The 14,068-nt window shown below is 35.3% G+C and overlaps 1 protein-coding gene across 1 annotated transcript in view; it reads left to right on the plus strand.

Annotated features, from left to right (window-relative positions):
• The window catches only part of ADAM10 (ADAM metallopeptidase domain 10), a 157,987-nt gene that overhangs the window by 115,618 nt on the left and 28,301 nt on the right, over positions 1-14,068 (plus strand). Inside the window, exons 9-10 of the mRNA XM_011940505.1 lie at positions 4,414-4,577; positions 10,413-10,596. Of these exons, the coding sequence (XP_011795895.1) occupies positions 4,414-4,577; positions 10,413-10,596 (348 nt within the window). The remainder of the gene's footprint in view (positions 1-4,413; positions 4,578-10,412; positions 10,597-14,068) is intronic.

Genomic DNA, 14,068 nt, shown 5'->3' on the forward strand with positions numbered 1-14,068 from the left:
TAGAGGCCAAAGTGGGAAAGAAAAGGGATCTTTGTCCCTTTTTTCCAGCTTTTTCTAGTGTAGGTTATCTGCCTTGAAATAACACTGCCAGCTTTCTTCTTCACTTGTCTTTGCCCTTACTACTAGCTGAACTGAGTTTCATATTTGACTTAATTTTTTTTTTTAAATAAGGAATATTATATATTTAGTCTTGATTATTTCAATACCTTTATGAGGTGTAGGTATTATAGTCTCCTTTCTACAGATGAGGAAACTTGTGTTCAGAAACTTTGTGACCAACCTAACATCACACAGCTAGAGGTGGAACAGGATCTGGAATCTGGACCTTTTGACTCCAGATTCAGTTCATTTGGCAATTATATTACTAGGTATTTTATATATGTATAAATAAAATCACACACACACCCACAGTAACATCCTAGCCTTTTCTTAGATGTTTCAAATAAGCAGCTGAAATGTTTTCTGGTTCTTAGTAGAGGTTATATATTGATGGAATATGTTTTCTTCTTTCTTGAGAGAGAAGAGTTATAAAATCATACTAAGCTATAGTATTTTGATATAATTTTGGGTAATTGTCATGGCATAATGGGAAGAGCAATGGATTGAGAGGTGGGAGACAGGATTTTTGTCTGTTCTCTGTCTATAAATTCAGGAAAATCATTTTTCTTCTAGTTGTTTATTTTTTCATTGTAATTCTATCTTTACTCTTCCTTTGAGTCTTCATGTTTCTACCTATAGGTCGTATCAGTTAACTGAATGAACAGAGTCTCGGTTCGGCCTCATCATTGAATGAGGCTGGCTTTGGAATTCATCTCTATAGTTAGTCCTGAAACCTTTAGTACTCCTCTATTTGTGAAGAACATTTTTTGAGGCATTTCATTTGGTAGAAATAGTCTCTTCTGTTTTTTTAGATTCGATGTTTTAGTTTGATATTACATATTAAAATTTGAGAGCATACAGAACTTAACACAGGGTTCTCGGGAAACCCCACAGCTTATTCTTAACCCATAGTTTAAAAGTATAATTTCAAATGTTGGGAAAATTACATCATTAGAATATTGCAATGGAACACTTTCTTTTGGTATTTTGTGCTTGTCTGGATCCCTTGTATATTTAACATCTTTGATCCCTACCCTTTACATGTGAGTAGTGCTCTCCAGACTTGAAAGCCAAATGACTGTGCTCTCACATTTCCTAGTAACACTTCTGGGAGTAGTAGTACTATGGTCTGATCCAGAATTACTGCTCAGATTAGTATTGTATGATCAGCATGTTACTATTAATTTTTGGCCTCCTCACATCAAAACTGTATTTATGGAATATGTCAAGGTATCATATTACTCTTGTATTTTTTTCTAAGACTTTTTTTGGGGGAGTGGGGTGGAGTTGGTCTATTTTGAAGTTTAGGATGGGTACTCTGACTTTAGCTCTCAAACTATCCTGCAGATAGAAAATTGTCATTATACTTCTTTGTTGCTCATTGATTGACTCATTCATCAATAATTACTTTTGACCTGAATTTAAAACATTTCACCCTTCTCATTGTTATTCACAACTTATATTTGTCAATGATGAATATATGTATAATAAAATCTTAAATTTAAAATATGTAGCAATTGAGTTTGAGTTAATGGTTTAGCTGTGGGTATATGTAATACCTCATTACTGAGTTTTCTGGCATATCAAAACTAGTTGCAGTATTTAAAAAATTAAACCATAATTTTCAGAGTTACAAATAGTATTTTATTTCTTCCTGTATAATCAAGTTACTCCAACATATGCTATTAGCCTGCAACAAATATTAAACTTCCATTGATCGATTGATTGATTGATTGAGACAGAGTCTCGCTCTGTTGCGCAGGCTTGAGTGCAGTGGCATGATCTCTGTTCATTGCAACCTCCACCTCCCGGGTTCAAGTGATTCCCCTGCCTCAGCCTCCGGAGTAGCTGAGATTACATGCATGTACCACTTCGCCTGGCTAATTTTTGTAATTTTAGTAGAGATGGGGTTTCAACATGTTGGCTATGCTGGCCTCCAACTCCTGATCTCAGATGATCGGCCTGCCGCGGCCTCCCAAAGTGTTAGGATTACAGGTGTAAACCACTGTGCCTGGCTATTTTAAACTTTCATATAAGCAATAATCATAAAGACCAAAAACAGTTTTTAAGAAGCAATATATAAATTACTATATTTCAGGATAGTATATTCTAATTTATGTGTACTCTTCTCTTAAATTAACCAGACCCTAAAAGTGCAGAAAAATGTGTATTATCAGAGATTTTAAAATATGCCTATTTATCTTTTTTTTTTTTAACTGATAAAGATTTGAAGTGTGGAGTCTTCTATGCTTAATTCAAGTTTGACAGTACTGCATTGGACCAATATGCACATGACAAATCTTCACTAAGGCAGGATATTAATTTACTATTTGTTTAAAACTATGCTGCGTGTACAATAATTATTATATACAGAATACTTACTTATATATTTTCTGGTTTCCAGAAATAATGATGTGCTCCTCAGGACTCAGCTTCAAAAGTAGAACTAGCTTAGGAAAATATAGTAAATACTGACAAATTATTTAGTATTTTCTCTCTACTCAGTTGTCAAGTAGAAAAGGTAGTAAATTTTGAATATCATAAAGGTTCTCAACCCCTTGCTGGGTTAAATTTGCATGTGACTCAGTCTTTTAGTTTACTTTTCTTTGAAATATAGTTTTCATTTCAGCTTTCTGAATTAAATAGTAACAGTAATTCAAATTTGTGTTTTGTTGCCATATAGTTTTCTTATATTTAAGGGGAGCAAGGCAGCAGTTGTAGTATAATACCATTCTTGTAGGCCTGTTTTGAATTGCCTTCTATTACATGCTTTATTAGTGATTCTAAATATTAGACTTCTTTTTGAAGCGGGCAGAATGGGAAGGGGAGGAGAAACAATATTAGACTTTTTTTTTTTTAATGGTTTAGTAACTTTGTTGTAACTTGTGTATAAAAAGCTAATTTGAGCAGTTATCGTAATACCCTTATCCATTTGGTTGTATTTCGTTTAAAAATCAAATAGGGAAAACTTTTAAGTATAAATATAAACTAAATAACTTCTCACTGAAAATCTTAATAATAAAGTTAATTAAAAGAAAATATGATCTTACCAGTGTAATGTCTATATAAAGGCATGAATTGACCAGACGTTTTCTGATTTTCCTATTACTATTTTTCCAGTTTCTCATAATTGATTTTAGCTATGAAAGCACTGTCGTTTTGCTATTAAATTCTAAAGTCACTGTTGATGAACAGATGAAAAAATGATAAAAATATTTAGGTGGAAATATGGCTTTTCTTTTAAATTTTTATAGTGCCCTAAAGACATAATGGAACAGTCATAATTCAGTTTTTAAATTTATTTTGAAAATTTCAAGCCTGCGGAAAGGTTGCAAGAATAGTATGGTGAAATTCTTCTTCTTCTTTTTTTTTTTAAGACAGAGTCTCCCTGTGTCACCCAGGCTGGAGTGCTGTGGCACAATCTCAGCTCACTGTGACTTCCACCTCCCGGGTTCAGGCAGTTCTCCTGCCCGAGTAGCTGGGATTACAGGTGTGCAACACCACACCCAGCTAATTTTTGTATTTTTAGTAGAGATGGGGTTTCACCATGTTGGCCAGGCTGGTCTCAAAGTCCTGACCTCAAGTGATCCATCTGCCTCGGCCTCCCGAAGTGCTGGGATTACAGGCATGAGCCACTGCGCTCAGCAATGGTGAATTCTTGATAGATTAATCAATTATTAACCTTTTGCTGCATTTGCTTTCTATCTCTTCCTTCCTTCCCACCCGTATTCTCTTTTTCCTTCTTTCCTCCACCCCCTCTTTTTTGTTTTTTTTTTTTTAACTTTCTCGACATAATTATTTTCTTTTTTTACAAATACATTGTATGCTGTATCTCAGGACATGTACTCATGTGCCTCACTGCTTTTTGTAGAAGTGACTTTCTCAGAATCTTCTTGAGGATATTTTGTTCAACTTTCATTTAACTTAAATCATAAGATTTCTTTTTAAAAGATGAGAGGATGTACACTTTGACTCAGTGTAAATATGGATATATTCAAATTGAAAGGAAGTGTAAATATTTGTTTTCCTAAATTAATGGGAACAAAATTTGGGGGACATTTTGATTATGAAGAACATTTTGTGAAGGTTGTGTACTCAGTCCTGGGAGTTTCTTTATGAGTGTCATTAAAACTTTTATTTGAAGTGACTTCTTAGTCTTAGACCAAAGAAACTTTTGCGTATGTGATATGTTTGAGTACCAGTTCTGTTTTAGATTAAAATATAAAATGTTTTCATTTAATATAGCATATATTACTTTTTTAGGGGATAAGGGGAAATAGATGCTAACTTAGCCATTTTTTTGTTCTGGATTAGGAAGCTCTGGAGGAATATGTGAAAAAAGTAAACTCTATTCAGATGGTAAGAAGAAGTCCTTAAACACTGGAATTATTACTGTTCAGAACTATGGGTCTCATGTACCTCCCAAAGTCTCTCACATTACTTTTGCTCATGAAGTTGGACACAACTTTGGATCCCCAGTAAGTATTGTCTAATTATTAGCTTAAAAAATACTTATTAGTCTGATTTTTGCATTGAGTGATTTATTTTAAATTTAAAGTGAAACAAATGTACTTACAAGTGTTTAGTTTTTATGTCAGAGCACGGTAATGTATTTGACCAGACTGAAAGGGAGGAAGATAGAATGTGATTAAAATAAGAAAAGTAAGCAAAACAATGCCAGAATTCTGTGAAGGCAAGGAATGTCATCTGGCTTATTCAGACAAAATAATATCTGTATCTCCTGGCCCTAGAACAATGCCTAGTACCTAATGTACTCAAATATCTTTTGAATGAGAATCATTATTCATTGTTTAAAAGTACATTTTGAATGTTCAGCAAATTGTGAGAAATTCTTTTTTTGTTTCTGTTAAAGCATTTTTAGGGAGTGAGATATTTTAAAGTCTTTTATCTACTGTGGAATGAGATTGATATTTTAAAATCTTTTATTATGAGAAAATTCTAATATACACAAAAGTAGAACAAATAGTGCAACAAAGCCTTATATGCCCATAATTTAGAACAAGGATCAGCAAACATTTTCTGTAAAGGGCCTGCTAGTAACCATTTTAGGCTTCAGGGGCAGCGTTTGATTTCTCTTGTACAGTCTTTGTTGCTTTTACAATTTGTTAAATATGGAAAAGCCATTCTTAGTTAAGCCATATGAAAACAGGCTGCTGGCTACTTTGTCAACCCCTAATTCAGAGCCAATAAACGTGAAGATTTTGCCATAACTTCTATCCGTATTTCTTTCTTTTTCTTTGCTATTTAAAGGAACTCTGTTTATCCTTACATATTTCAGTACATATTCCTGAAAAAATAGACATTTTCTAATATAACCACAATGTGGTTATTATACCTAACAAAATTAACAACAATCTTTGATATTATCTAATACCTAGTCCATTATATTAATCTTTTAAGTGACCTTAAAGATCAGTACAACACAGAAATATTAAATAATGATATTCTCTCTTTGTGATTTTGGTAGAGCTTATTAAAGATAACATTTTGGAAATGTACACTTGAAAACTGTATAGAAATTCATTTTACTTTCACCTTATCACTTGGAAAAGTGCAAGTTTTTATGATTTTTAAAAATAAGTCATCTACTTGTAGCTTAAAATCCCCAAATGCACTTCTCTAATTTTTCCCATGTTTGTAAAATAGGTGCCATCTCACTAAGTTGCAAGTCTTTCTTCTTCTACGTCCCAATCAGAAATTGATAGATTATTATTAATGTTCTTGTATAAGGTATTTAAAATGTGCTTAATCTCTGTAACTCTTGACTGCTTTTGTGATCTGTTCTTAAAAGAGTGCTTTGAATTTTAGAGATGAGCAGAGAATTATTGTTCATAGTTGATTTGCATTTTCAAGAGCAAGTCATCTTGGTTCCAGGCCTTACCAGGGGAATTTTAGTACCCTTCCAGCTACTTGTCTGGCCTATAGTCCCAGGTCACTCATTTTAATGTGCATATACATCACCTGAGAATCTTTAAACACAGATTCTTTTTTGGTAGGTCTTTGATGGGGCCTGAGTTTCTGTATTTCTAACATACTCCCAGATAATGCTGCTGCTGCTAGTGCTCATCTGTGAACTGCACTTGTAGTAGGGAATCTAGACCTTTCTCTTTTTCACTTCTTGTCTAATCTCTTTCCTGCCTGCCAGTGAGATGTTTTTATTAAATTAATGTTATATTATTGTTTAATGGAGAAATTGGTTCACATTCTTTGCCTACCACACTCAATTATACCCCATTCTTTTGCACATGTTGTTAATTCTGCCATCTATATCCATAGTAGATGGTTGTCTTCTATCTGTTTTGTGTTGTTATAAGGGAATATCAGGGTAGGTAATTTATAAAGAAAAGAGGTTTATTTGGCTCATGATTCTGTAGGCTGTACAAAAAGCATGGTGCTGGCATCTGCTCAGCTTGTGGTAAGGGCCTCAGGCTGCTTCCACTTATGATGGAGGTAAACAGGTGCTGGCATGTGCAGAGATCACATGGCGAGAGTGGGGGCGGTGGGAGCGTGGGGTCGGGGAGAGAGGAGGTACTAGGCTTTTTTTTTTTTTTTTGAGACAGAGTCTCACTCTGTCCACCAGGCTGGAGTGCAGTGGCGCGATCTCGGCTCACTGCAAGCTCCGCCTCCTGGGTTCACGCCATTCTCCTGCCTCAGCCTCCCTAGTAGCTGGGACTACAGGCGCCGGCCACCGCGCCCGGCTAATTTTTTGTATTTTTAGTAGAGACGGGGTTTCACCATGGTCTCGATCTCCTGACCTTGTGATCCGCCCGCCTCGGCCTCCCAAAGTGCTGGGATTACAGGCGTGAGCCACCGCGCCCGGCCGAGGTACTAGGCTTTTAACAGCCAGCTCTTGCAGGAACTAAGAGAGTGAGAATGTACTCACACACCCACCTCCAACCCTTCGGGAAGAACATTAATCTATTCATGAGGGATCTGCCCCCATGACCCAGGCCTCTGTTGTTAGGCCCCACCAACAACATTGGGATCAAATTTGGGGGAACAGACATCCAAATTACACAATGCTTAATAAATATTTGTTGAGTAACTTAATAGTAAGATCAGCCAGAATCATAAACACCTGAACGCGTCTCCCTTAACATCTTTATCTGAAATCTCTTTCTCTCTCATACATTTGTACTAATGTCAATGTTACTTTTTCTGAGCGGTTCACATTATTTCTTATATTTGTTTATCCTATCTGAAATATTTATTGTGCACCTATTATAAACTACTTTATAAACTTTGTTGTGGAAAGTTTTAATCACAAATGAGACAAAGTTCCTGTCTCTCAGGGTGAAAATTCTAATACGTACCTACTCTCACCAGATTCACCTTCGTGTAAATACAGTGCTAATAATACCACTTCTGCTTACAAAGTTCTACTACTTTCTAATATTGCTGATACAATTTCCTTATCTTAATGTTTAGGGTGTTTGATGATTTGGGGTTTAAGAATATTTCTAGTGTTATCTCCCCTCATCTGTCAAATTAAGTAATTCACAGACCTTTAAAACTTTCCTCCGCTAGGAAGTCAGTTCCTTCCCATGTCTGCCTGTTGAAATCTTGATCTATGTTGTTATATGATGTGAATGAATGTGGCCCTTAATAAAAATTAAGAAAATATAACCATTGTAGTTTTATTTATAATACCAAAAAGTTTTAAGCAGCCTAAATGGCCCTACAGTATGAAAATACCACAGAATGTTCTGCAGTCATTTAAATATCAAGTTTTGCAGTGCTCATTTTATAGTGTTAAGCTGAAAGAAAGGTGTGTATAACTGTACACCTGGAGGGTGGCTGTGGTGACTCACACCTGGCACTTTGGGAGTCCAAGGCGGGCAGATTGCTTGAGCCCAGGAGTTTGTGACCAGCCTGGGCAACATGGCGAAACCCAGTCTCTACCAAAAAGACATAAAAAAACAATTAGCTGGGCGTGGTGGCCTTCACCTGTAGTCCCAGCTACTTGAGAAGCTAAGGTTGGGGAGGATGATTTGAGTCCAGAAGGCCAAGGTTGCGGTGAGCCAGGATCACGCCACTGCACTCCAGCCTGGGGGACAGAGTGAGACTCTGTCTCAAAAAAAAAAAAAGTTATAACTGTACACATGGTATAGTCCAAACATTATATTAAAATATGATATAGCTAGATATAAGTCAGATAGGAAATAGATCAAAATTTTAATAGTTATCGTGCATGGTAGGTTATGATTGAGGTTTTTTTATGCCTTTTTTGTTTTCTTAATTTTCTTTCTTAGAAAAATTTTTCTGTTTTCTTGTCAAACAGATTATAGTTTCTTTGTGAAACCTTTCTCTTGATTTGAACTCTCAATACTTGTGCGGGTCCAGTCAAGATGGCCTTTATGTTCTATTTTATGTTTTGCTTATTCATGTGCTTGTTTTATTCGTTATCTGAGGATGGCAAATAGCTGGCATGCTTGCTTACAATCTGTTTTCCCTTTTATTCCTGTTAATGATGATCTATTACAATATCCCCTGGCCTAGTAAAATAATGTTTGACTAGCAATGTCTTTAATTGATTTATGCAGCAGCAAGTCAGACTAAGTGGATATGTCAAGATTTGCTATCCTTTAAAAATAGAATGTAAATGCCTTGAAGGCTAGGGATAATACTTTTCTCATCTTTATATTTTTATATTTTAGTGCCTCCTTTTATAGCACTAGACATTAATTAATATTTATGGAATTGAAAAGTGGCAAGATATTCTGTGATGACCTCAAGAGTTATGCAGAGTTGGGATTTTTTTCTTTCCTTCCTAAAACTCTAATGCTGAGAATAATTCTAGTGCTATACCTTTTTCAGAAACTGCATTATGTTTTTAGGATGAAAACATAAAGCAAGATAATTTTGGTGAATAGTATAGAGTTGTTAAATGCTGAATCTAGATTCAGGAGAAAGGCAAGAGGTATCAGGAAGAATAAAGGTGATATAGTACAGGGCACGTTTTTTAATTTTAACAGTTGCCTCAGAAGAGGGAATAGAAAATGAAAGTAACTTAGTTGGGCTCTAGGAAAAAGCAGAACGCCCTTGGGTAGTCTTTTTCTATCTTGAGAGTGGAGTTGTTAGGTATTTAAAACAAGATTTTAATTAAATAGCACTATTACTGCAGTGTCCAGTGTTTTTTGCTCCTTCTGATATGTTCTAATTGTTTGAGGGGCATTGTGAGGGTTTTTTTTTTTAGTGCGTATCACCCAGGATGGGTGTTCTGTTGCTGGATCTCATAAGCATTACTTTGAGAAAATTCAGGGAGCTATGCTTTGGTATTTTTCTTTTCTTTTCTTTTCTTTTTTTTCTTTTTGAGACAGAGTCTCGCTCTGTTGCCCAGGCTGGAGTGCAGTGGCAAATTCTTGGTTTACTGCAAGCTCCGCCTCCTGGGTTCACGCCATTCTCCTGCCTCAGCCTCCCCAGTAGCTGAGACTGCAGGCGCCCGACATCACGCCCGACTAATTGTTTGTATTTTTAGTAGAGATGGGGTTTCACCGTGTTAGCCAGGATGGTCTCAATCTCCTGACCTTGTGATCCGCCCGCCTCGGCCTCCCAAAGTGCTGGGATTACAGACATGAGCCACCGCGCCCTGCCCATTTTTCTCTATGTATCTGACACTTCAATAAAATTTATCAAAACCAAACACCACTTATGTGCATTTATATGTTACATGTACACAGAACTCTGTTTCCTGTTTATTCGGCAAAGCAGTATTTTGATCTCTAGGCTTTTACCATTTTTCATTTTCAAATATGTCATTATGTTTCTGTTCCTAGTCAGCATTTTTACTTATCTTTCTTATGTACTGGCTATTAAGTTGGCTGTCTTAGATTCCTGTTCTGTGTGTATTTAGCCCCATGCCAGTCTCTTGATTCTTTTGTCTTTCCCCACCTCTGTCTTCTCTGAACTAGTCATAACATGTAATTTAACATATATGTTAGAGACTATTTAGTAGTTTTAAAGTAGTTTATTTTACTGTTACTGCTTTTAAAAGTAAGTGAGCGTATTTTTAATAGACTTTTATGACTGTCTGTCCTCAATTTTAGTTCCTGCTTACAAAGTTATAAATTGTTGTGACTAGACCTCCGCTGATTTTCCTTCTTTTCTAAGACAGTGACCCCTAAAAGAGCAAATTCTTTTCCTACTCAAGGTGTAAAACAATTGTAAGATTCTTTTTAAAGGAGAGTCCACAAGCTTCCATTGTTTTCCTGATGAGAACATTACATTTAATCAGTTGACCTGAAAACCTTATTTTACTTCCTGTTTATGTAACTTTATATTCTTTTTGACAGCATGATTCTGGAACAGAGTGCACACCAGGAGAATCTAAGAATTTGGGGCAAAAAGAAAATGGCAATTACATCATGTATGCAAGAGCAACATCTGGGGACAAACTTAACAACAATAAATTCTCACTCTGTAGTATTAGAAATATAAGCCAGGTTCTTGAGAAGAAGAGAAACAACTGTTTTGTTGGTATGTATGTTTTCCTAACATTTTGTTATGAACATTTTCAAACATTCAGACGACTTGAAATAATTCTACAGTGATTACTGACATACCCACCACCTGCAGTTTACTATTGCTAACACTTTGCTGTATTTCCTTTATCTCATTATTTCTTAATCTTGCCATCTCTCAATTCATGATTTATTGCAATTTAAAGTAAGTTGCAGCAGTCAGTATCCTTCACACCTAAAAACATTTTAGTCTACAAATCATTAACTAGAGTTCAATATTGTTTATGGTTCTTTTTCTGTTTTCTACGTAAGTGAAATGCACAAATTTTAAGTTCATCATTTGATGAATTTTGACAGATGCATTTACCTGTGTAAACAACCTATCAAGATACAGGACATTTCTCTGTCACCCCAGAACTTTCTTTTATCACCTTTCCCAATCAAGCTCTGTCCCAACACACCCTCAGAGGCAACCACTATCTGATTTATTTCACTATACATTGGCTTTGTCTTCATATAAGTGGAATTACACAGTTTGTACCCTTTTGTGGAAGGCTGTTTAACTCAGCGTACAGCTGTGAGATTCGTCATTAGTATTTTACTCCTTTTTATTGCTGAGTAGTATTACATTGTATGAATATGTCCTAGTTTGTACATTTACTCTCCTATAATGAATACCTTGGATTTGGGGTAATGTGAATAAAGTTACTATGAAATTATTTCTTATTTTAGCAAAATATATATAACATAAAATTTGCCATTTTAAACTGATTTTAAATGTACAGTTCTGTGACATTAATTATATGTGCAGTGATGAATGTGAATGTAATCAATTACATTCACTATTCATTTACAAACTTTTTCATCATCCCAAACAGAAATTCTATAACCATTAAGCAGTAATGCTCTCTCTTCCCCTCAGCCCCTGGTAATCTCTAATCCACTGTCTTTATGAATTAGCCTATTTTGGGTATGTAAGTGAGGACGTACAATATTTGTTCTTTTGTGCCTGGCTTATTTCACTTAACATAATATTTTCAAGGTTTATCTGTGTTGTAGCATGTATCAGAGTTCCATTCCTTTTTATGACTGAATAATATTCCATTGTATGTATAGACCAGATTTTGTTCTTCCATTCATCTGTTATGTCTTTCTTGTGGCCTTGAACATACTCTAAATATTTACTTTGTATTAGGGGTTTTTTTGTGTGTGTGTTTCCTTGTCCTATTTCACATAGGTTTCTTTAGGGGAAACACTGAGGCCTATTCATCTTTGTACATTAAGAGCACTTAAAGAGGGGTTAAACATGTGACAGCAAAGGAGAATTGAGGAAGATTTCCAGATAAACATGGGATTTTGTTTTTAATTGCAATTTTATTGAGACAATTATAGATTCACATACAGTTGATAAGAAGTAATATATTCTCTATACCGTTCACTCAGTCACTCAGTTCCCTCCTGGTAATGCCTTGCAAGACTGTAGTACAATATCATGACCAGGATGTTGATATTGAGAAAATCCATAGATCTTATTCCAATTTACCTAGTTTTTTTGTTTTCATTTTTGTGTATATTTAGTTCTATACAATTTTATTACATGCGTAGATTTATGTATCCACCATCACAGTCAAGAGTCAGAACAGTTCTGTCATTATAAGGATCCCTCATTGTTTTATAACCATGCTTACCTCCCTTCTGTTGTTTCTTCCTCCGCCTACTACCCTGTTCTCCATATGTAAAATTGTGTCACTTCAAAAAAAAGTTATATAAATAAAATCAGATAGTATACAACCTTTTGGAATTGCCTTTTTTCACTCAGCATAATTCCCTGGGGATTCATCTAAATTGTTGCTTTATCAATAGTTCGTTCTGTTTTATTTCTGAGTAGTAGTCCATGTTATGTATGTACTGCAGTTTGTTTAACCATCCATTTGAAAGACATCTGGGCTGTTTCCAGTGTTTGGCTATTATGAATAAAGCAGCTGTAAACATTCATGTATAGGTTTTTTGTATAAACATAAGTTTTTACTTTGAGATAAATGCTCCCAAATCCAGTTATTGGACCATATAGCAATTGCTTGTTTTGCTTTGTACAAAACTGCCAAACTCTTTTCCAGGGTGGCCATACTATTTTATGTTCTCACCAGCACTGCGCAAATGTTCCAGTTTCTCTGCATCTTCACAACCATTCGATGTTTTCACAGTTTTTTATTTTAGCTGTTCTGATGGGCGTGTTGTGATATCTCATGCTTTTAATTTGCATTTCTCCGGTGGCTAATGATGCTGAACATCTTTTCATGTGCTTATTGGCCATTTATAAATCATCTTTGATGAAATGTCTGTCCATGTTTTTGGTGATTTCTAGTGGGACTTTTTTCTTTTCTTTGGAGTATTGAGAGTTCTTGATATAGTCTAGATACTAGTCCTTTGTCAGATACTGATTTCCAAATATTTTCTCCCTGTCTGTAGCTTGTCTTTTTACCCTTTTCACAGTTCTTTCTTGAGCAAAAGTTTAAAATTTTGATAAGGTCCTGGTAATCAGTTTTTTATTGTATTGATTGGCCTTATCTTTTAAAGCCTTCTTTTTCTAAGAGCAGATTGAAATTCCATTGATGTTATAATTTGTTACTGTTATTATCAGTGGTTGTTTTTCTAATGCTTCTTAATGTACAGGTACATTAAGATTCTTCATTTATAAACTGAATTTTCACAGTAAACCTTCTGATATAAGTTGACTTTTAAAAATGTACATATTGCTTTGTAGGTATTAACAGGAAAGAAAATTTTTTCTTAAATTATAACAAAATGTGTACCTATTATAATTTTTGCATTTAAACAATATTTTTAGGCCAGGCAGGGTGGCTCATGCCTTTAATCCCAGCAGTTTGGGAGGCCAAGACAGACAGATTGCTTGAGGCCAGGAGTTTGAAACTAGCCTGGCCAACATAGTGAAACCTTGTCTCTACAAAAAATGAAAAGATAAGCGAGGTGTGGTGGCATGCACCTGTAGTCCTAGCTACTCGGGAGGCTGAGCCACAAGAGTTGCTTGAACCCAGGAGTTGGAGGTTGCAGTGAGCTAAGATTGTGCCACTGCACTTTAGCCTGGGCAACAGAGCGAGACTCCATCTCAAACAAACAAACAAACAGTACCTTCACTGTTGTTTAAGCTGTTAGCAAATAACTAACTTGAAGTACTAATTTTATATGAAATAAAAATTAATGTGTAGTAAATAATGTGTCTAACATTTTCTGACTTCATTATTTGTTTTCTTCTAAATTACGTGTCATGTGAATTATAAAATTATTACTAGACTTATAAAAATCATTATTTACCTAGTATATATGTGCAGATGCATGCTTTTAGTTTTTTTTGTTTTTGTTTTTGCTTTTTTTTTTGAGACAGAGTTTCACCCTGTCACCAGGCTGGAGTGCAGTGGCACGATCTCGGCTCACTGCAACCTCCACCTCCCAGATTCGAGCAATTCTCC

The sequence above is a fragment of the Colobus angolensis genome, unplaced genomic scaffold (assembly GCF_000951035.1).
Source record: "Colobus angolensis palliatus isolate OR3802 unplaced genomic scaffold, Cang.pa_1.0 Scaffold19, whole genome shotgun sequence".
In the NCBI taxonomy this organism is placed as follows: domain Eukaryota; kingdom Metazoa; phylum Chordata; class Mammalia; order Primates; family Cercopithecidae; genus Colobus; species Colobus angolensis.